This window comes from Coregonus lavaretus, assembly GCF_964263955.1.
Source record: "Coregonus lavaretus genome assembly, chromosome: 12".
In the NCBI taxonomy this organism is placed as follows: domain Eukaryota; kingdom Metazoa; phylum Chordata; class Actinopteri; order Salmoniformes; family Salmonidae; genus Coregonus; species Coregonus lavaretus.
In genome coordinates, this window is record NC_139999.1 from 55,634,011 (window position 1) to 55,657,802 (window position 23,792).

The 23,792-nt window shown below is 44.1% G+C and overlaps 1 protein-coding gene across 1 annotated transcript in view; it reads right to left on the reverse strand.

The window, feature by feature from the left end:
• Nucleotides 1-2,656: 2,656 nt before the first annotated feature.
• pmepa1 (prostate transmembrane protein, androgen induced 1) overlaps nucleotides 2,657-23,792 on the reverse strand; it is a 74,807-nt gene continuing 53,671 nt past the window's right edge. The window contains exons 2-4 of the mRNA XM_084173561.1: nucleotides 22,837-22,991; nucleotides 6,189-6,242; nucleotides 2,657-5,715 (exon numbers count right to left, since the gene is read on the reverse strand). Of these exons, the coding sequence (XP_084029687.1) occupies nucleotides 5,125-5,715; nucleotides 6,189-6,242; nucleotides 22,837-22,991 (800 nt within the window). The 3' untranslated portion in view covers nucleotides 2,657-5,124. The remainder of the gene's footprint in view (nucleotides 5,716-6,188; nucleotides 6,243-22,836; nucleotides 22,992-23,792) is intronic.

Genomic DNA, 23,792 nt, shown 5'->3' on the forward strand with positions numbered 1-23,792 from the left:
AAAAAAAAAAAGAAGAGATTGAATATCCCTTTGAGCATGGTGAAGTTATTAATTACACTTTAGATGGTGTATCAATACACCCAGTCACTATGAAGATACAGGCGTCCTTCCTAACTCAGTTGCCGAAGAGGAAGGAGACCGCTCATGGATTTCACCAAGAGGCCAATGGTGACATTAAAACAGTTACTTTAATGGTTGTTATAAGAGAAAACTGAGGCTGGATCAACAACATTGTAGTTACTCCAATATATTAACCTTATTGACAGAGTAAAACAATTAAGAAGCCTGTACAGGAAAAAAATATTCCAAAACATGCATCATGTTTGTAACAAGGCAATAAAGTAATACTGCAACAAATGTGGTAAAGTAATTAACTTTTTGTCCAGAACACAAAGTGTTCTGTTTGGGGCAAATCCAATACAACACATTACTGAATACCACTCTCCATATTCTCAAGCATAGTGGAGGCTGTATCATGTTATGGGTATGCTTGTCATTGTTAAGGACTTGGGAGTAAAAAATAAATAAAAATAAAATGGAATGGAGCTAAGCACAGGCTAAATCCTAGAGGAAAACCTGGTTCAGTCTGTTTTCCACCAGACACTAGGAGATGAATTCACCTTTCAGCAGGACAATAACCTAAAACACAAGGCCAAATCTACACTGGAGTTGCTTACCAAGAAGACAGTGAATGTTCCTGAGTGGCCGAGTTACAGTTTTGACATAAATAGGCCTGAAAATCTATGGCAAGACCTGAAGAATTTTAAAAACAATAATGGGCAAATGTTGCACAATCCAGGTGTGGTAAGCTCTTAGAGACTTACCCTGAAAGACACGAAGCTGTAATCGATGCCAAAGGTGCTTCTAGAAAGTATGGACTCAGGGGTGTGAATACTTATATAAATTAGATATTTATGTATTTAATTTTTCTATAAATTTGCAAACATTTCTAAAAACAAGTTTTCACTGTCATTATGGGGTATTGTATGTAGATGGGTGAGAAATAAAATGTATTTAATCCATTTAGAATTCTGGCTGTAACACAACAAAATGTGCAATAAGTCAAGTGGTGTGAATACTTTCGGAAGCGTGTGTATATATATATATACACACACACACACACACACACACACACTACCAGTCAAAAGATTGGACACACCTACTCATTCAAGGGTTTTTCTTTATTTTTTACAATTTATTACGTAGTAGAATAATAGTGAAGACATCAAAACTATGAAATAACACATATGGGAATCATGTAGTAACCAAAAAAGTGTTAAACAAATCAAAATATATTTTATATTTGAGATTCTTCAAATAGCCACCCTTTGCCTTGATGACATCTTTGCACACGCTTGGCATTCTCTCAACCAGCTTTATGAGGTAGTCACCTGGGATGCATTTCAATTAACAGGTGTGCCTTCTTAAAAGTTCATTTGTGGTTTTCTTTCCTTCTTATTGCATTTGAGCCAATCATTTGTGTTGTGACAAGGTAGGGGTGGTATACGGAAGACCAAGTCCATATCATGGCAAGAACAGCTCAAATAAGCTAAGAGAAACAACAGTCCATCATTACTTTAAGACATGAAGGTCAGTCAATACCGAACATTTCAACTTTGAACGTTTCTTCAAGTGCAGTCGCAAAAACCATCAAGCGCTATGATGAAACTGGCTCTCATGAGGACCGCTACAGGAATGGAAGACCCAGAGTTACCTCTGCTGCAGAGGATAAGTTCATTAGAATTTCCAGCCTCAGAAATTGCAGCCCAAATAAATGCTTCACAGAGTTCAAGTAACAGACACATCTCAACATCAACTGTTCAGAGGGGACTGTGTGAATCAGGCCTTCATGGTCGAATTGCTGCAAAGAAACCACTACTAAAAGGACACCAATAAGAAGAAGAGACCTGCTTGAGCCAAGAAACATGAGCAATGGACATTAGACCGGTGGAAATGTGTCCTTTGGTCTGGAGTCCAAATTGGAGATTTTTGGTTCCAACCGCCGTGTCTTTGTGAGATGCGGTGTGGGTGAACGGATGATCTCTGCATGTGTAGTTCCCACCATAAAGCATGGAGGAGATGGTGTTATGGTGTGGGGGTGCTTTGCTGGTGACACTGTCTGTGATTGATTTAGAATTCAAGGCACACTTAACCAGCATGGCTACCACAGCATTCTGCAGCAATACGCCATCCCATCTGGTTTGGGCTTAGTGGGACTATCATTTGTTTTTCAACAGGACAATGACCCAACACACCTCCAGGCTGTGTAAGGGCTATTTTACCAAGAAGAAGAATGATGGAATGCTGCATCAGATGACCTGGCCTCCACAATCCCCCGACCTCAACCCAATTGAGATGGTTTGGGATGAGTCGGACGGCAGAGTGAAGGAAAAGCAGCCAAAAAGTGCTCACCTTCAAAACTGTTGGAAATGCATTCCAGGTGAAGCTGGTTGAGAGAACGCCAAGAGTGTGCAAAGCTGTCATCAAGGCAAAGGGAGGCTATTTGAAGAATCTCAAATATAAAATATATTTTGATTTGTTTAACACTTTTTTGGTTACTACATGATTCCATATGTGTTATTTCATAGTTTTGATGTCTTCACTATTATTCTACAATGTAGAAAATAGTAAAAGAAAATAAAGAAAAACCCTTGAATGCGTAGGTGTGTCCAAACTTTTGACTGGCAATTTCTATTTTATTATTGTCACATACACCTCTCCCTTCTTTGCTGTGATACCATCTTAAGTTGGGCCCCCTTGCAGTTTGAGTCTCACCTCAGAGGGAGCAGTTGCATAATATCAATATAGAAGTGAGACCAATGCTGACTGAAGGAGATTGCATCTCTCTCCTTCTTCATTAAAGTGCTAAGAGATGCCTGCTGGAGAAAAGCCCAGACGGTAGGAGGATGTGTGCAGCGTACAGTTGCCTGCTAAACGCTCAGTCATGCTCTCTATAGACAGAGCACTCTCTCTCTCTCTCTCTCTCTCTCTCACACCTGGCCGCTTCAAAGGCCTGACAATCAGATACAAGGCTTAGCGGGAAGTGGTGAAGGTCACCACTCCAACTTCAGTTTCATGATTAATCTCTTTCTGTTCCAAACCTACACATGATGGAGGCTTGCATTAAAAACAAAATATCCATGAGTTGAAATTCAATATGGGCACTAAACATGAAAATATCTGAAGGGTAGGCGACACTATGTGCTTGACGTGTTGCTTGTTGAGGTAGTTTGTCAAAATCAACGATTTGACAAATACATCTTGAGAGATAATAGGTAATTGAGGTCAATGGAGTTTTTGACTTTCTAAAGGCCTAGAAAGGTGAAAGAGAGTTAAGCCTATGGAATAGGGCCTACGAGCGGAATCTGAATTAAAATCTGCGACTTTAACTCTAACGTTTGCCTAAAATCAATAGCAGATCAATTTGAAAGTCACGCACAAAATATTTTAAGTCAGATTTTGGCCCTACAGTACTGCAGTTCTGTGTAGTAGGCTACTGTACGCTGCAGTCCTATGAAATAGTGGTCAGATGCTCTGGAATGGGTGAAGTTTCCCCTAGGTACAGATCTAGGATCAGCTTCTCTTCCCCAATCCTAACCTTAACCATTAGTAGGGAAAACGCTAAACTGACCCAAGATCAGCGTCTAGGAGCAACTTCACCCTACTTCTGGTCAGACATCTTGGGTATCTGCAGATAATAAACCTGAACTAGAGTTCAAAGTTGGGGGTTGAAAGGTTAAGGGCTCTGTCACTCAAGATCACACATGCACGCAAAACTCCAGGTCTCTTTTTTTCTCTCGTTCCATTTCGTTATATAAAAAAATAGTGCAATTATTTTCAACAATTATATAAATAACTCTAAAATCGTGCTTTTTAAGTTTGTTTGACCATTTCCATATGTGTGTTTATATGCCATTTACACACATACAGTGATACATCTACATATGGATGTATATGTATAGATGGCACATGGTTAAACACATTTGAGTTGGCAGCCCAACAGATGACCGTTTTCACTTTTATTTTTCTCTTTAGTATCCATGTTTACAAAAATACCCCTGCTCACACTCTCCTCTCTTATGATACATATTGCAGACTTCTTTTCTTTTTCTCCAGATAAACAGTCTTGAATCTTGTGCAAACATCTCTTTAAAAAAGATCCGGAAAGAAATTAAGAGCATTTGCACACAGGAACTCCTGAACTTGTCTGGCCAAAGACCCAAAGACAGTACTAAACTCGACTGGACAAGACCCAAAGTACAGTACTAAACTCAGATGGGTCCAGATAGTACAGCAAGATGGCCATATAGCACTATAGTGGGAAAAGTACTGAACTCAATTGACCTCGACTCAGGACTCTCTATTCCAGTGCTCATGTTGATACACACAGACCCAGTCAGCTGCCAATCATGCGTTTCCATGGATGCCAACGCTGACCACCACATCGCTAAGCTTACTCACCCTCTGATGCGGATTGATGAGGAGCAACGGGGGTATGTCGGCACTGTGGCTAACTGGGTCATGAGCTGAGAGGCTAACAAGGGCTAACATATGAGCTTCAATCTGGCAACCCGTGAGAGCCTGAGTCTGGCAACCTGTTACAAGATTGCTATCAATGCACTGTACAAGCCTGTACACGGACAGTACACAAAGCCAGACGGGGTTACGGGGCAGCTCACTAAAAGAACCATCTGCATCTAAAAAAAAGGAAGACCTGGTCATTCTAAAAGACTCTCGGAGCAACTAAGGATAAACTACAAGGAGATAAGTGACTAGAAATGATGCAAAAGGGATACAAAAACAAAATAAACCTAAATACAAAATGAAAATAAAAATGCAACTCTTTTTTTGTTTTCGCATTTGTCAGTCTAGAAAAAAAGCTGTAAGCACGGAGACAACAAAGAACAAGTAAATATTTATACAAAGTAAGTCAAGGGCGACGGTTGTCAGTAAGACGGTGACTGGGGGAGGGGGGTAAAGTTCAGAGGGGAGGCAGTCCTTTTTTTTTTGCGTCTGCCTCCCCCTGCCACCCCATGTCACCCTCCCCTCCCCAACCCTGCCTGACACCAACAGTTCAGCTGAAGTGCGCAGAGAAAGAAATAACGGCCGACACCAACACTGTCGTCACACCTGCCGAGGCTTCTGCTTCTCCTTTTTGTTGCGTGCGTTCCTGCTCTCCAGGCTGCCCAGGTGGGCCTGCTGGAGTATCCCGTGGAGCAGCGAGGGACCCGGGCCTCCTAACCCGCCTCCGCCCCCCGTGCCCCCACCGCCACTGGAAGTCTGGTGGTGGTGCCTGGGCAGGGAAGAGGGGTGGTAGTAGTGCCCAATCACCTCGCTATAAGTCGGCGGCGCCCCTTCCACTCGGCTGGAGTAGGCCTGTGCGGCCGTGGCTACCGTGGTAGCACTGACTCCCGCGTTGAGGCTGGGCGGCGGGCACAGGGAGGTATCGAGGAGGTGGCTGTCGTAGACGGTGCGGTTGGGGGGCGCGCGCACCGACTCCCTGTTAAGCTCCAGCTGCTGCTCGGGGTCGCGAAGCTGCAGGGTGCAGGTGCCCTGATAGGGCGGGGGCTCCTCGCCGTCCGACAGCGATATGGTGGGCGGCAGGTCAATGATGGCGTGGGGCAGGTAGGGGTAGGTGGGCTGGAAGCGGGCCAGACGCTCCCTCTGCAGGTAGGAGGGGCCGCGGTCCGGGGGCCGTGGGGTGTACACCTGCTGCTGTAAGGGAGGAGGAGAGGTCAAGTTAGCACAAACACACATATTTGGTCATTCATTTTTGTGATTTGATTTTATGAAATTGACAATTTGTATATTTGGATGCAATGCATTTAAAATCATTGAGGATAACACAAAAAAAAAGTTGAACAACTTATTTCCATTGTGGTCCTCTTGTTCAGAACACTCATTTATCCACAGTGACCAAAAGAGAGTTTGAAGGTATATTGAGTGAGGGTATATTGACAGGGGGCCGAGCAACCATACAAGCAATACAGCACCATCGTTGTCATCTCTTGGCTATGAACATCAATAAACACTCATAGCCCCTCTGCTCTTATATCAGAGGACAAATCCATAATTCATTTCCGGGCATTTGGGATGAATTTTAGGACCCTGGGTTTAGGGATGACCCCTATAGACCTAAACTCTTAAGGGGTTAATGGCTAAACAAGATTACCCATAAACTCCCTTACCTCGCTCATTCCACTGGAGGACCCTGGGCCATCTGAGGACCACAGACTCCCATCCTGAGAGAAGGGGGGGGGGGGGGATGCGAGGAGAGAGAGAAGCATTTATCATGTCACTGGATACCATGTTGTGCAACTAGGTGGAGTACTTCCCTTTCCAGCCAAAGAGCCAACCACCTTAGGGTGAAGGTGATGAGATCAACCCCAGAGCCAGACAGAGTAAGGTATACTGATATAGCCTCTCTTAATAGGCAGAACCCAAGGGCTAATATTGGAGTGCCTCTGTAAACTTTCTGTCCTTCTATCGAAGCCTTGTTCTCTCCACCTAGATGGGCTGTGAATTGGACAATAGCTACATGTACCGTTCAAGTGCTCTTCACACAAGCAATCCTAAACAAACACACAGCCAGACACTGACCGTGAAACAGAAAGAGAGAGAGAGAGAGAGAGAGAGAGAGAGGGGCACTCTGTCATCTCTGACTCATACCCCCTCCTGCAGAGTACACAGACGTCTGCCTAGCCCAAACACACTCACATGGCATCAATCCCCATATCTCCTAACGAATGAATCACGGGCTAGGTGATTCGGAAAGCAGCAGTGTGTGTGTGTGTGTGTGTGTGAGTGATTCAGAAAGCAGCAGTGCGGTCATATGGTTCTGGAATCTTCAGATCACTGCACTGGGCGATGTGTCAGACATGTGGCAGACAACCTGTCTCCAGTGAGCCTCTGACTGTTTCACAAAGAAAGAAACACCAGACATTAAAACATACACTGAGTACACAAAACATTACATAGACTGACCAGGTGAAAGCTAGGAACCCTTATTGATGTCACTTGTTAAATCCACTTCAATCAGTGTAAATGAAGGGGAGGAGACAGGGTAAAGAAGAATTGTGTATGTGTGCCATTCAGAGAAGCCTTGAGACATGGATTGTGTATGTGTGCCATTCAGAGGGTGAATGGGTAAGACAAAAGATTGAAGTGCCTTTGAACGGAGTATGGTAGTAGGTGCCAGGCGCACCGGTTTGTGTCAAGAACTGCAATACTTCTGGGATTTTCACGCTCAACAGTTTCCTGTGTCTATCAAGAAAGGTCCACCACCCAAAGGACATCCAGCCAACTTCACACAACTGTGGGAAGCATTGGAGTCAACTAGGGCTGTCCCTGACCAAAAATAATCTTGTTCATTCGACCAATCGATTGGTCAAAAATTTCAAACATGTATTTTCCCATATACAGTGCATTCAGAAAGTATTCAGACTCCTTGACTTTTTCCACATTTTGTTACGTTACAGCCTTATTCTAAAATTGATTAAATCGTTTTTTCCCCGCATCAATCTACACACAATACCCCATAATGACAAAGCAAAAACAGGTTTTTAGAAAGTTTTGCAAATGTATACATATAAAACTGAAATATCACATTTACATAAGTATTCAGACCCTTTAATCAGTAGTTTGTTGAAGCACCTTTGGCAGCAATTACAGCCTCAAGTATTCTTGGGTATAAAGCTACAAGCTTGGCACACCTGTATTTGGGGAGTTTCTCCCATTCTTCTTATCAGATCCTCTCAAGCTGTGTCAGGTTGGATGGGGAGTGTTGCTGCACAGCTATTTTCAGGTCTCTCCAGAGATGTTCGATTGGGTTCAAGTCTGGGCTCTGGCTGGGCCGCTCAAGGACATTCTGAGACTTGTCCCGAAGCCACTCCTGCGTTGTCTTGGCTGTGTGCTTAGGGTCGTTGTCCTGTTGGAAGGTGAACCTTCGCCCTGGTCTGAGGTCCTGAGCACTCTGGAGCAGGTTTTCATCAAGGATCTCCCTGTACTTTTCTCCGTTCAGCTTTCCCTTCATCCTGATTTATCAATGACCCAATCCAGCTCAGTTAATCCCTACCATTGTGTTGCTGAGTTGTCATAATGCTTCAGCAAATGTGCATTATCCCAGGGGCATTGATAGACAATGTAATTAGCCTAATTTTTGTCCGTCTAACTACCCTGAATGCCTCTGCTGATCCTACAGCTATTGTATGCAGTAATCATGTGCCTATGAACCAGAGTTATACTGTTAGCACTGAGGCGGTGTGCCCTAGTACGAAGTCCACTGTGTGCAGCTCACCCTGCACTAACATAAATAACATGAGCATGTCTACTTCTGCAAAGCGTCCCAGTAAAGCAATGAATACAATCAAGCATCCCAGAAAAGTGCTAGAAATAGCCCACGTTAACATATGTAGCTTAAGAAGCAAGGTTCATGAAATCATTAACTCATTAACACTTAACAAAGAGCTGCATTCGTTTCAGAATGGGTGGCAAGGAATAAGTTAGTCCTAAATATTTCAAAAACTAAGTACGGTCTGCATGTGTAGGTGCTTATTGCGTTGTGATTGCAAGGTGTCCCGATATCTTTTACAACTGTCCCGTTATCTGGTTTTATACCATGGCATTGTTGAATACTTGTTTCTGATTGGCTTGAAGGGCATTCTAGAGCGTTAATTATTTCCCTATAATGACACACGGTATAATTGCACTGTAGAATTCAATGGCTATAGTTCATTCTTACATGTTTTATGTTTGAGCTGCTTTTGAAAGCAAAAGTCAAATTGAAAACATTATTGGCATTGTTGAATTTGATTTTCATTAATGGCAAGCTAGGACTGATGGTTTGGTTAGCTAAACTACAAAGTCTGTTTGGTTAACACACCAACAACTACTGTCACTATCTAGTAAACTTAATTGTAAAACATTTTTTAGGGGGTAGATCAGATTTAATATTGCAGATAGATTGTAGCTTCCATCAATGTGATTGTCGGCATAATTTCTAATCCTCCATATACACTGGTCAAAAAAATAAAGGGAACACTTAAACAACACAAGGTAACTCCAAGTCAATCACACTTCTGTGAAATCAAACTGTCCACTTAGGAAGCAACACTGATTGACAATAAATGTCACATGCTGTTGTGCAAATGGAATAGACAACAGGTGGAAATTATAGGCAATTAGCAAGACACCCCCAATAAAGGAGTGGTTCTGCAGGTGGTGACCACAGACCACTTCTCAGTTATTATGCTTCCTGGCTGATGTTTTGGTCACTTTTGAATGCTGGCGGTGCTTTCACTCTAGTGGTAGCATGAGACGGAGTCTACAACCCACACAAGTGGCTCAGGTAGTGCAGCTCATCCAGGATGGCACATCAATGCGAGCTGTGGCAAGAAGGTTTGCTGTGTCTGTCAGCGTAGTGTCCAGAGCATGGAGGCGCTACCAGGAGACAGGCCAGTACATCAGGAGACGTGGAGGAGGCCGTAGGAGGGCAACAACCCAGCAGAAGGACCGCTACCTCTGCCTTTGTGCAAGGAGGAGCAAAATGACCTCCAGCAGGCCACAAATGTGCATGTGTCTGCTCAAACGGTCAGAAACAGACTCCATGAGGGTGGTATGAGGGCCCGACGTCCACAGGTGGGGGTTGTGCTTACAGCCCAACACCGTGCAGGACGTTTGGCATTTGCCAGAGAACACCAAGATTGGCAAATTCGCCACTGGCGCCCTGTGCTCTTCACAGATGAAAGCAGGTTCACACTGAGCACGTGACAGACGTGACAGAGTCTGGAGACGCCGTGGAGAACGTTCTGCTGCCTGCAACATCCTCCAGCATGACCGGTTTGGCGGTGGGTCAGTCATGGTGTGGGGTGGCATGTCTTTGGGAGGTCGCACAGCCCTCCATGTGCTCGCCAGAGATAGCCTGACTGCCATTAGGTACCGAGATGAGATCCTCAGACCCCTTGTGAGACCATTTGCTGGTGCGGTTGGCCCTGGGTTCCTCCTAATGCAAGACAATGCTAGACCTCATGTGGCTGGAGTGTGTCAGCAGTTCCTGCAAGAGGAAGGCATTGATGCTATGGACTGGCCCGCCCGTTCCCCAGACCTGAATCCAATTGAGCACATCTGGGACATCATGTCTCGCTCCATCCACCAACGCCACGTTGCACCACAGACTGTCCAGGAGTTGGCGGATGCTTTAGTCCAGGTCTGGGAGGAGATCCCTCAGGAGACCATCAGCCACCTCATCAAGAGCATGCCCAGGCGTTGTAGGGAGGTCATACAGGCACGTGGAGGCCACACACACTACTGAGCCTCATTTTGACGTGTTTTAAGGACATTACATCAAAGTTGGATCAGCCTGTAGTGTGGTTTTCCACTTTAATTTTGAGGGTGACTCCAAATCCAGACCTCCATGGGTTGATAAATTTGATTTCCATTGATCATTTTTGTGTGATTTTGTTGTCAGCACATTCAACTATGTAAAGACAAAAGTATTTAATGAGATTATTTCATTATCTAGGATGTGTTATTTTAGTGTTGCCTTAATTTCTTTGAGCAGTGTATATACAGTACCAGTCAAAAGTTTGGACACACGTACTAATTCAAGGGCTTTTCTTTATTTTCACTATTTTCTACATTGTAGAATAATAGTGAAGACATCAAAACCATGAAATAACATATGATATCATGTAGTAACCAAAAAAGTGTTAAACAAATCAAAATATATTTTATATTTGAGATTCTTCAAAGTAGCCACCCTTATCAAGGCCATAAAAAAACAGGAAAACGCTCATCCAGATGCAGCGCTCCTAGTGGCCGGGGACTTTAATGCAGGGAAACTTAAATCCGTTCTACCTAATTTCTACCAGCATGTTAAATGTGCAACCAGAGGAAAAAAAACTCTAGACCACCTTTACTCCACACACAGAGACGCATACAAAGCTCTCCCTCGTCCTCCATTTGGCAAATCTGACCATAACTCTATCCTCCTGATTCCTGCTTATAAGCAAAAACTAAAGCAGGAAGCACCAGTGACTCGGTTAATAAAAAAAGTGGTCGGATGACGCAGATGCTAAGCTACAGGACTGTTTTGCTAGCACAGACTGGAACATGTTCCGGGATTCTTCAGACAGCATTGAGGAGTACACCACATCAGTCACTGGCTTCATCAATAAGTGCATCGATGATGTCGTCCCCACAGTGACCGTACGTACATACCCCAACCAGAAGCCATGGATTACAGGAAACATCCGCACTGAGTTAAAGGGTAGAGCTGCCGCTTTCAAGGAACGGGACTCTAACCCGGACGCTTATAAGAAATCCCGCTATGCCCTCCGACGAACCATCAAACAGGCAAAGAGTCAATACATGACTAAGACTGAATCGTACTACACTGGCTCTGACGCTCGTCGGATGTGGCAGGGCTTGAAAACTATTACAGACTACAAAGGGAAGCACAGCCGCGAGCTGCCCAGTGACACAAGCCTACCAGACGAGCTAAACCACTTCTATGCTCGCTTCGAGGCAAGCAACACTGAAGCATGCATGAGAGCACCAGCTGTTCCGGATGACTATGTGATCACGCTCTCCGTAGCCGATGTGAGTAAGACTTTTAAGCAGGTCAACATTCACAAGGCCACAGGGCCAGACGGATTACCAGGACGTGTACTCCGAGCATGTGCTGACCAACTGGCAAGTGTCTTCACTGACATTTTCAACATGTCCCTGACTGAGTCTGTAATACCAACATGTTTCAAGCAGACCACCATAGTCCCCGTGCCCAAGGACTCTAAGATAACCTGCCTAAATGACTACCGACCCGTAGCACTGACGTCATGAAGTGCTTTGAAAGGCTGGCATGGCTCACATCAACAGCATTATCCCAGAAACCCTAGACCCACTTCAATTTGCATACCGCCCCAACAGATCCACAGATGATGCAATCTCTATTGCACTCCACACTGCCCTTTCCCACCTGGACAAGAGGAACACCTACGTGAGAATGCTATTCATTGACTACAGCTCAGCATTCAACACCATAGTGCCCTCTAAGCTCATCACTAAGCTAAGGATCCTGGGACTAAACACCTCCCTCTGCAACTGGATCCTGGACTTCCTGACGGGCCGCCCCCAGGTGGTAAGGGTAGGTAACAACACATCTGCCACACTGATCCTCAACACGGGGGCCCCTCAGGGATGCGTGCTCAGTCCCCTCCTGTACTCTCTGTTCACCCATGACTGCATGGCCAGGCACGACTCCAACACCATCATTAAGTTTGCCGACGACACAACAGTGGTAGGCCTGATCACCGACAACGATGAGACAGCCTATAGGGAGGAGGTCAGAGACCTGGCCGTGTGGTGCCAGGACAACAACCTCTCCCTCAACGTGACCAAGACAAAGGAGATGATTGTGGACTACAGGAAAAAAAAGAGAACTGAGCACGCCCCCATTCTCATCGACGGGGCTGTAGTGGAACAGGTTGAGAGCTTCAAGTTCCTTGGTGTCCACATCACCAACGAACTATCATGGTCCAAACACACCAAGACAGTCGTGAAGAGGGAACGCAAAGCCTATTCCCCCTCAGGAGACTGAAAAGATTAGGCATGGGTCCTCAGATCCTCCGAAAATTCTACAGCTGCACCATCGAGAGCATCCTGACTGGTTGCATCACCGCCTGGTATGGCAACTGCTTGGCCTCCGACCGCAAGGCACTACAGAGGGTAGTGCGTACGGCCCAGTACATCACTGGGGCCAAGCTTCCTGCCATCCAGGACCTCTATACCAAGCGGTGTCAGAGGAAGGCCCTCAAAATTGTCAAAGGCTCCAGCCACCCTAGTCATAGACTGTTCTCTCTGCTACCGCACGGCAAGCGGTACCGGAGTGCCAAGTCTAGGTCCAAAATACTTCTCAACAGCTTCTACCCCCAAGCCATAAGACTCCTGAACAGCTAATCATGGCTACCCGGACTATTTGCACTGCCCCCCCACCCCATCCTTTTTACGCTGCTGCTACTCTGTTAATTATTTATGCATAGTCACTTTAACTCTACCCACATGCACATATTACTTCAACTACCTCAACTAGCCGGTGTCCCGGCACATTGACTCTGCACCGGTACCCCCCTGTATATATAGCCTCCCTACTGTTATTTTATTTTACTTCTGCTCTTTTTTTTCTCAACACCTTTTTTGTTGTTGTTTTATTTTTACTTTTTTTGTTAAAAATAAATGCACTGTTGGTTAAGGGCTGTAAGTAAGCATTTCACTGTAATGTCTGCACCTGTTGTATTCGACGCATGTGACCAATAAAACTTGATTTGATTTGATTTGATTTGTGATGATGACAGCTTTGCACACTCTTGGCATTCTCTTAACCATCTTCATGTGGTAGTCACCTGGACTGGATTTCAATTAACAGGTGTGCCTTGTTAAAAGTTAATTTGTGGAATTTATTTTCTTCTTAATGCGTTTGAGCCCATCAGTTTGTGTTGTGACACAAGTGTTGTTACAAGGTGTGGAGGGAGGGGGGGTATACAGAAGACAGCCCTATTTGGTAAAAGACCAAGTCCATATCATGGCAAGAACAGCTCAAATAAGCAAAGAAACGACAGTCCATCATTACTTTAAGACATCAAGGTCAGTCTATTCGGAAAATGTCAAGAACTTTGAAAGTTTGTTCAAGTGCAGTAGCAAAAACCATCAAGCGCTATGATGAAATTGGCTCTCATGAGGACCAACACAGGAAAGGAAAACCCAGAGTTACCTCTGCTGCAGAGGATAAGTTCATTAGAGTTACCAGCCTCAGAAATTGCAGCCCAAATAAATGCTTCACAGGGTTCAGGTAACAGACACATCTCAACATCAACTGTTCAGAGGAGACTGGGTGAATCAGGCCTTCATGGTCGAATCGCTGCAAAGAAACCACTACTAAAGGACACCAATAAGAAGAAGAGACTTGCTTGGGCCAAGAAACACGAGCAATGGACATTAGACCGGTGGAAATCTGTCCTTTGATCTGATGAGTCCAAATGTAAGATTTTTGGTTCCAACCGCCATGTCATTGTGAGACGCAGAGTAGGTGAACAGATGATCTCCGCATGTGTGGTTCCCACCGTAAAGCATGGAGGAGGTGGTGTGATGGTGCTTTGCTGGTGACACTGTCAGTGATTTATTTAGAATTCAAGGCACACTTAACCAGCATGGCTTCCACAGAATTCTGCAGCGATATGCCATCCCATCAGGTTTGCGCTTAGTGGGACTATCATTTGTTTTTCAACAGGAAAATGACCCAAAACACACCTCCAGGCTATTTGACCAAGAAGGAGAGTGATGGAGTGCTGCATCAGATGACCTGGCCTCCACAATCACCCGACCACAACCCAATTGAGATGGTTTGGGATGAGTTGGACCACAGAGTGAAGGAAAAGCAGCCAATAAATGCTCAACATATGTGGGAACTCCTTCAAGACTGTTGGAAAAGCATTCCCCATGAAGCTGGTGGAGAGAATGCCAAGAGTGTGCAAAGCTGTCATCAAGGCAAAGGGTGGCTACTTTGAAGAATCTAAAATATATTTTGATTTGTTTAACACTTTTTTGGTTACTACATGATTCCATATGTGTTATTTCATAGTTTTGATGTCTTCACTATTATTCTACAATGTAGAAAAATTAAGAAAAACCCTTGAATGAGAAGGTGTGTCCAAACTATTGACTGGTACTGTATATATATCTATGTATATATACACACTGTATATACAGTGCATTCGGAAAATATTCAGACCCCTTGACTTTTTTCACATTGTTACGTTACAGCCTTATTCTAAAATGGATTAAATTCATTTTTCCCCCCTCAATCTACACACAATACCCCATAATGACAAAGCGAAAACAGGTTCTTAGAAATCTTTTTACATGTATTAAAAATAAAAAACGTAAATACCTTATTTACATAAGTATTCAGACCCTTCGCTATGAGACTGGAAATTGAGCTCAAGTGCATCCTGTTTCCATTGATCATCCTTGAGATGTTTCTCCAACTTGATTGCAGTCCACCTGTGGTAAACTCAACTGATTGGACATGATTTGGAAAGGCACACACCAGTCTATATAAGGTCACACAGTTGACAGTGCATGTCAGAGCAAAAACCAAGCCATGAGGTCGAAGGAATTGTCCGTAGAGCTCAGAGACAGGATTGTGTCGTGGCACAGGTCTGGAGCAGGGTACAAACATATTTCTGCAGCATCTAAGGTCCCCAAGAACACAGTGGACACCATCATTCTTAAATGGAAGAAGTTTGGAACCACCAACTCTTCCTAGAGCTGGCCGCCCTGCCAAACTGAGCAATCGGGGGAGAAGGACCTTGGTCAGGGAGGTGACCAAGAACCAGATGGTCACTCTGACAGAGCTCCAGAGTTCCTCTTTGGAGATGGGAGAACCGTCCAGATGGACAACCATCTCTGCAGCACTCCACCAATCAGGCCTTTATGGTAGAGTGGCCAGACAGAAGCCACTCCTCAGTAAAAGGCACATGACAGCCCGCTTGGAGTTTGCCAAAAGGCACCTAAAGACTCTCAGACCATGAGAAACAAGATTCTCTGGTTTGATGAAACCAAGATTGAACTCTTTGGCCTGAATACCAAACGTCACGTCTGGAGGAAACCTTGCACCATCCCAACGGTGAAGCATGGGGGTGGTAGCATCCTGCTGTGGGGACGTTTTTCAGCGGCAGGGACTGGGAGACTAGTCAGGATCGAGGGAAAGATGAATGGAGCAAAGTACAGAGAGATCCTTGATGAAAACTGGGGCGAAGGTTCACCTTCCAACAGGACAACGACCCTAAGCACACAGCCAAGACAACGCAGGAGTGGCTTCGGGACAAGTCTCTGAATGTCCTTGAATGGCCCAGCCAGAGCCCGGCTTGAACCCCATCAAACATCTCTGGAGAGACCTGAAAAAAGCTGTGCAGCGACGCTCCCCATCCAGTCTGACACAGCTTGAGAGGATCTGCAGAGAAGAATGGGAGAAACTCCCCAAATACAGGTGTGCCAAGCTTGTAGCGTCATACCCAAGAAGACTCAAGTCTGTAATCGCTTCCAAAAGGTGCTTCAACAAAGTACTGAGTAAAGGGTCTGAATACTTATGTATTTTTGCTTTGTCACTATGGAGTATTTTGTGTAGATTGATGAGGGGAAAAAACTATTTAATTCATTTTAGAATAAGGCTGTAACGTAACAAAATGTGAACAAAGTCAAGAGGTCTGAATATTTTCCGAATGCACTGTACCCCATAATGACACAGTGAAAACATGTTTTTAGGGGCCTCCCGAGTGGCGCAGCAGTCAAAGGCACTGCATCGCAGTGCTCGAGGCGTCACTACAGACCCGGGTTTGATCCCGGGCTGTATCACAACCGGCCGTGATCGGGAGTCCCATAGGGCGGCGCACAATTGGCCCAGCGTCGTCCGGGTTAGGGGAGGGTTTGGCCGGGGGGGCTTTACTTGGCTCATCGGGCTCAAGCGACTCCTTGTGGTGGGCACTGCGCCTGCAGGCTGACCTCGGTCGTCAGGTGAACAGTGTTTCCTCTGACACATTGGCTGGCTTCCGGGTTCAGCGGGAGGGTGTTAAGAAGTGCGGTTTGGCGGGTCATGTTTCGGAGGACGCATGACTCGACCTTCGCCTCCCGAGCCCATTGGGGAGTTGCAGCGATGAGACAAGATCGAAATTAGGGAGAAAAAGGGGGTAAAATACAACAACAAAAATGTTTGCAAATTTATTGAAAATGAAATATAGAAATATCTCATTTACATAAGTATTCACACCCCTGAGTCAATACATGTTAGAATAATATTTGGCAGCGATTACAGCTGTTAGTCTTTCTGGGTAATTTTGTAAGAGCTTTGCACACCTGGAGTGCACAATAAATATATAATTTTTTTTCTGGGGGGGGGGGGGGGGGTAGATCAGCTTTAATATTGCAGATAGATTGTAACTTCTATCAATGTAATTGTCTGCATCACCTCCAATCCCCCATATGTTTTTTGTTCTCGCATATACAGTGGTGTGAAAAAGTGTTTGCCCGCTTCCTGATTTCTTATTTGTTTGCATGTTTGTCACACTTAAATGTTTCAGATCATCAAACACATTTAAATATTAGTCAAAGATAACACAAGTAAACACAAAATGCAGTTTTGAAATGAAGGTCGTTATTATTAAGGGAAAACAAAATCCAAACCCACATGGCCCTGTGTAAAAAAGTGATTGCCCCCTAGAACCTAATAACTGGTTGGGCCACCCTTAGCAGCAACAGCTGCAATCAAGCGTTTGCGATAACTTGTAATGAGTCTTTTACAGCGCTGTGGAGGAATTTTGGCCCACTCATCTTTGCAGAATTGTTGTAATTCAGCCACATTGGAGGGTTTTCGAGCATGAACTGCCTTTTTAAGGTCATGCCACAGCATCTCAATAGGATTCAGGTCAGGACTTTGACTAGGCCACTCCAAAGTCTTCATTTTGTTTTTCTTCAGCCATTCAGAGGTGGACTTGCTGGTGTGTTTTGGATCATTGTCCTGCTGCAGAACCCAAGTTCGCTTCAGCTTGAGGTCACGAACAGATGGCCGGACATTCTCCTTCAGGATTTTTTGGTAGACAGCAGAATTCATGGTTCCATTTTATCACAGCAAGTCTTCCAGGTCCTGAAGCAGCAAAACAGGCCCAGACCATCACACTACCACCACCATATTTTACTGTTGGTATGATGTTCTTTTTCTGAAATGCAGTGTTACTTTTACGGCAGATGTAATGGGACACACACCTTCCAAAAAGTTCAACTTTTGTCTCGTCAGTCCACAGAGTATTTTCCCAAAGGTCTTGGGGATCATCAAGATGTTTTCTGGCAAAAATGAGACGAGCCTTAATATTCTTTTTGCTCAGCATTGGTTTTCGTCTTGGAACTCTGCCATGCAGGCCATTTTTTCCCAGTCTCTTTCTTATGGTGGAGTCATGAACACTGACCTTAACTGAGACAATTTAGGCCTGCAGCTCTTTGGATGTTGTTGTGGGGTCTTTTGTGACCTCTTGGATGAGTCGTCGCTGCGCTCTTGGGGTAATTTTGGTCGGCCGGCCATTCCTGGGAAGTTTCACCACTGTTCCATGTTTTTCGCCATTTGTGGATAATGGCTCTCACTGTGGTTCGCTGGAGTCCCAAAGCTTTAGAAATGGCTTTATAACCTTTTCCAGACTGATGATCTCAATTACTTTCTTTCTCATTTGTTCCTGAATTTCTTTGGATCTCGGCATGATGTCTAGCTTTTGAGGATCTTTTGGTCTACTTCACTTTGTCAGGCAGGTCCTATTTAAGTGACTCCTTGATTGAGAACAGGTGTGGCAGTAATCAGGCCTGGCTGTGGCTAGAGGAATTGAACTCCGGTGTGATAAACCACAGTTGAGTTGTGTTATAACAGGGGGGCAAACACTTTTTCACACAGGGCCATGTAGGTTTGGATTTTGTTTTCCCTTAATAATAACAACAACCTCATTTCAAAACTGCATTTTGTGTTTACTTGTGTTATCTTTGACTAATATTTAAATTTGTTTTATGATCTGAAACATTTAAGTGTGACAAACATGCAAACAAATAAGGACGGGGGCAAACACTTTCACACCACTGTGTGTGTGTGTGTGTGTGTGTGTGTGTGTGTGTGTGTGTGTGTGTGTGTGTGTGTGTGTGTGTGTGCGTGTATATATATATATATATGTATGCATGTATGTATGTATGTACAGTGGGGAAAAAAAGTATTTAGTCAGCCACCAATTGTGCAAGTTCTCCCACTTAAAAAGATGAGAGAGGCCTGTAATTTTCATCATAGGTACACGTCAACTATGACAGACAAAGTGAGGGAAACAAATTCAGAAAATCACATTGTAGGATTCTTTATGAATTTATTTGCAAATTATGGTGGAAAATAAGTATTTGGTCACCTACAAACAAGCAAGATTTCTGGCTCACACAGACCTGTAACTTCTTCTTTAAGAGGCTCCTCTGTCCTCCACTCGTTACCTGTATTAATGGCACCTGTTTGAACTTGTTATCATTATAAAAGACACCTGTCCACAACCTCAAACAGTCACACTCCAAACTCCACTATGGCCAAGACCAAAGAGCTGTCAAAGGACACCAGAAACAAAATTGTAGACCTGCACCAGGCTGGGAAGACTGCATCTGCAATAGGTAAGCAGCTTGGTTTGAAGAAATCAACTGTGGGAGCAATTTTTAGGAAATGGAAGACATACAAGACCACTGATAATCTCCCTCGATCTGGGGCTCCACGCAAGATCTCACCCCGTGGGGTCAAAATGATCACAAGAACGGTGAGCATAAATCCCAGAATCACACGGGGGGACCTAGTGAATGACCTGCAGAGAGCTGGGACCAAAGTAACAAAGCCTACCATCAGTAACACACTACACCGCCAGGGACTCAAATCCTGCAGTGCCAGACGTGTCCCCCTGCTTAAGCCAGTACATGTCCAGGCCCGTCTGAAGTCTGCTAGAGTGCATTTGGATGATCCAGAAGAGGATTGGGAGAATGTCATATGGTCAGATGAAACCAAAATAGAACTTTTTGGTAAAAACTAAACTCGTCGTGTTTGGAGGACAAAGAATGCTGAGTTGCATCCAAAGAACACCATACCTACTGTGAAGCATGGGGATGGAAACATCATGCTTTGGGGCTGTTTTTCTGCAAAGGGACCAGGACGACTGATCCTTGTAAAGGAAAGAATGAATGGGGCCATGTATCGTGAGATTTTGAGTGAAAACCTCCTTCCATCAGCAAGGGCATTGAAGATGAAACGTGGCTGGGTCTTTCAGCATGACAATGATCCCAAACACACCGCCCGGGCAACGAAGGAGTGGCTTCGTAAGAAGCATTTCAAGGTCCTTGAGTGGCCTAGCCAGTCTCCAGATCTCAACCCCATAGAAAATCTTTGGAGGGAGTTGAAAGTCCGTGTTGCCCAGTGACAGCCCCAAAACATCACTGCTCTAGAGGAGATCTGCATGGAGGAATGGGCCAAAATACCAGCAACAGTGTGTGAAAACATTGTGAAGACTTACAGAAAACGTTTGACCTGTGTCATTGCCAACAAAGGGTATATAACAAAGTATTGAGAAACTTTTGTTATTGACCAAATACTTATTTTCCACCATAATTTGCACACACATATACATATATCTATATATATACACACATACATATATATACATACACATATCCTTTTTTTAAAATATATTCGGAGTGCAGAATATTTGCACATTATTCTTTTTAAAATTCTTCAATCTCTGTCAAGTTGGTTGTTGATCATTGCTAGACAGCCATTTTCAAGTCTTGCCATAGATTTTCAAGCCAATTTAAGTCAAAGCTGTAACTAGGCCACTCAATGTTGTCTTGGTAAGCAACTTAAGTGTTTATATTTGGCCTTGTGTTTTAGGTTATTGTCCTGCTGAAAGGTTAATTTATCCCCCAGTGTATGTTGGAAAGCAGACTGACTATTCCATTTCTTTTTATCCTAAAAAGCTCCCTAGTCCTTGCCGATGACAAGCATACCCATAATATGATGCAGCCACCACCATGCTTGAAAATATGAAGAGTGGTACACAGTGATGTGTTCTGTTGGATTTGCCCCAAACATAACGTTTTGTATTCAGGACATTAAGTCAATTTCTTTGCCACATTTTTTGCAGTTTTACTTTAGTGCCTTATTGCAAACAGGATGCATGTTTTGGTATATTTTTATTTTGTACAGGCTTCCTTCTTTTCACACTGTCATTTAGGTTAGTATTGTAGAGTAACTACAATGTTGTTGATCAATCCTCTGTTTTTTCCTATCACAGCCAATAAACTCTGTAACTGTTTTAAAGTCACCATTGGCCTCATGGTGAAATCCCTGAGCGGTTTACTTCCTCTCCAGCAACTGAGTTAGGAAGGACGCCTGTATCTTTGTAGTGACTGGGTGTATTGATACACCATCCAAAGTGTAATTAATAACTTCCCCATGCTCAAAGGGATATTTAATGTCAACTTTTTGAATTTTTACCCATCTACCAATAGGTGCCCTTCATCCACAAAGACCCTCCCTGGTCTTTGTGGATGAATCTGTGTTTGAAATTCACTGCTCGACTGAGGGACCTTACAGATAATTGTGTGTGGGGTATAGAGATGAGGTAGTCATAAAAAAATAAATGTTAAACACTATTATTGCACTCAGAGCGTGTCTATGTAACTTATTATTTGACTTGTTGTGAAAATTCTTACTCCACTTATTTAGGATTGCCATAACAACCGGGTTGAATACTTATTGACTCAAGATATTTCTGTTTTTAAAAGACATAATTCCACTTTGACATTATGGGGTATTGTGTGTAGGCCAGTAACACAACATCTCAATTTAATCCATTTTAAATTCAGGCTGTAAGACAACAACATTTGGAAAAAGATAAGGGGAGTAAATACTTTCTGAAGGCACTGTATGTGATCTTTTCTGCATACTTTATATTTGGTTTTAGTCATTTAAAGATGCACTATGCAGAAATAGCTCTGCCATTTCCTGGTTGCAATTTTTTAAATAGTTCGCCTAATTTCAGTTTATGTGACAAAACAAGCAAGTATGGTGTAGAGAATCATTGTACCATCTAAACCGCTGTGATATTTATTTTCCATAACCAAAAATATTGTATTTTCAGCTGTTCCAAAAGTATAAGACGCAAAAACAAAACTTAAGGGGAAGCATAGAAATATCGCACACAGAACAGATCTACAGCTTCTTAGATTGGCTTTCAATGAGAATGACAGATCTATAACATACATTTCTATGTGAATTTGGTCAGGTCGCCCAAAAAGTGACATACTACATCTTTAAGTTTACACTGAAAGTGTTTTGTCCATCCGGGAAAAAAATTGCAATGCACCAAAATGCGATCCACCTGGATCCCTATCCCTGCCTCGACCCACAAGTGGGTCCCAACCCACAGTTTGGGAACCACTGGTCTAGGCTGCATACTGGTCTGTGTGGCGGCTGTCAAGTAAAGGATATTCCCTGGTCAGTGAGATATAATTATGAAGTACTTATTGGGGCAGTAAAATAGTCTACACCCTTGTCTGTGTGGAGGCTGTAAAGTATTCTGCACCCTGGTCTGTGTGGAGGCTGTAAAGTATTCTGCACCCTGGTCTGTGTGGAGGCTGTAAAGTATTCTGCACCCTGGTCTGTGTGGAGGCTGTAAAGTATTCTGCACCCTGGTCTGTGTGGAGGCTGTAAAGTATTCTGCACCCTGGTCTGTGTGGAGGCTGTAAAGTATTCTGCACCCTTGTCTGTGTGGAGGCTGTAAAGTATTCTGCACCCTGGTCTGTGTGGAGGCTGTAAAGTATTCTGCACCCTGGTCTGTGTGGAGGCTGTAAAGTATTCTGCACCCTGGTCTGTGTGGAGGCTGTAAAGTATTCTGCACCCTTGTCTGTGTGGAGGCTGTAAAGTATTCTGCACCCTGGTCTGTGTGGAGGCTGTAAAGTATTCTGCACCCTGGTCTGTGTGGAGGCTGTAAAGTATTCTGCACCCTGGTCTGTGTGGAGGCTGTAAAGTATTCTGCACCCTGGTCTGTGTGGAGGCTGTAAAGTATTCTGCACCCTGGTCTGTGTGGAGGCTGTAAAGTATTCTGCACCCTGGTCTGTGTGGAGGCTGTAAAGTATTCTGCACCCTGGTCTGTGTGGAGGCTGTAAAGTATTCTGCACCCTGGTCTGTGTGGAGGCTATAAAGTAAAGTCTACGTCCTGGTCAGTGTAGAGTACTTACGGAGGCCAGTGGTAGGTGGCGCCTGCGGGCCTGGCTGTGCCTGGAGATGAAGGAGCGTGCAGACAGGCGGTAGTGGTTGAGCAGGCAGGTGATTACCACCACCATCACCATCATCACCACCACGATCACCAGGATCTGCACAAACTCCAACTGGGCTGGAGAGAGAAGAGCGAGAGGGAAGAGGTTAGAATTAGTGGAAGACTTTATGATTGTATCACCTAAGCTTCATCAACATATCATGTTTGGGAGCAGCATAAACGATACTATGTATTGGACCTTTTAGTCTAGCTCCTGTTCTTATATTGGAGGTGTGTCAAACCCCCTTCATTCATAGAAAGTGGAAGGACCGAAGGAGGACAGATAAGAGGATATGTACATAGTACAGATTATTGGGAAAGGGTGTTTGGGACATTTTGGGACATTTTGGGACCATGGTAATTGAAGGTCATGACAACTTAGTCCGATGTTACGAAAAGCAACTTGCACAGGCCTACAGTGCAATTGGAAAGTACTCAGACCCCTTGACTTTTTCCACATTTTGTTACGTTACAGCCTTATTCTAAAATGGATTAAATTGTTTTCCCCCCTCATCAATCTACACACAATACCCCATAATGACAAAGCAAAAACAGGTTGGAACACATTTTTGCAAGTTTATATTAAAAACTCATATTACATTTACATAAGTATTCAGACCCTTTACTCTATTTTGTTGAAGCACCTTTGGCAGCGATTAAAGCCTCAAGTCTTCTTGGGTATGACGCTACAAGCTTGGAACACCGGTATTTGGGGAGTTTCTCCCATTCCTCTCTGCAGATCCTATCAAGCTCTGTCAGGTTGGATGGGGAGCATCGCTGCACAGCTATTTTCAGGTCTCTCCAGAGATGCTCGATTGGGTTCAAGTCCGGGCTCTGGCTGGGCCACTCAAGAACATTCAGAGACATCCCGAAGCCACT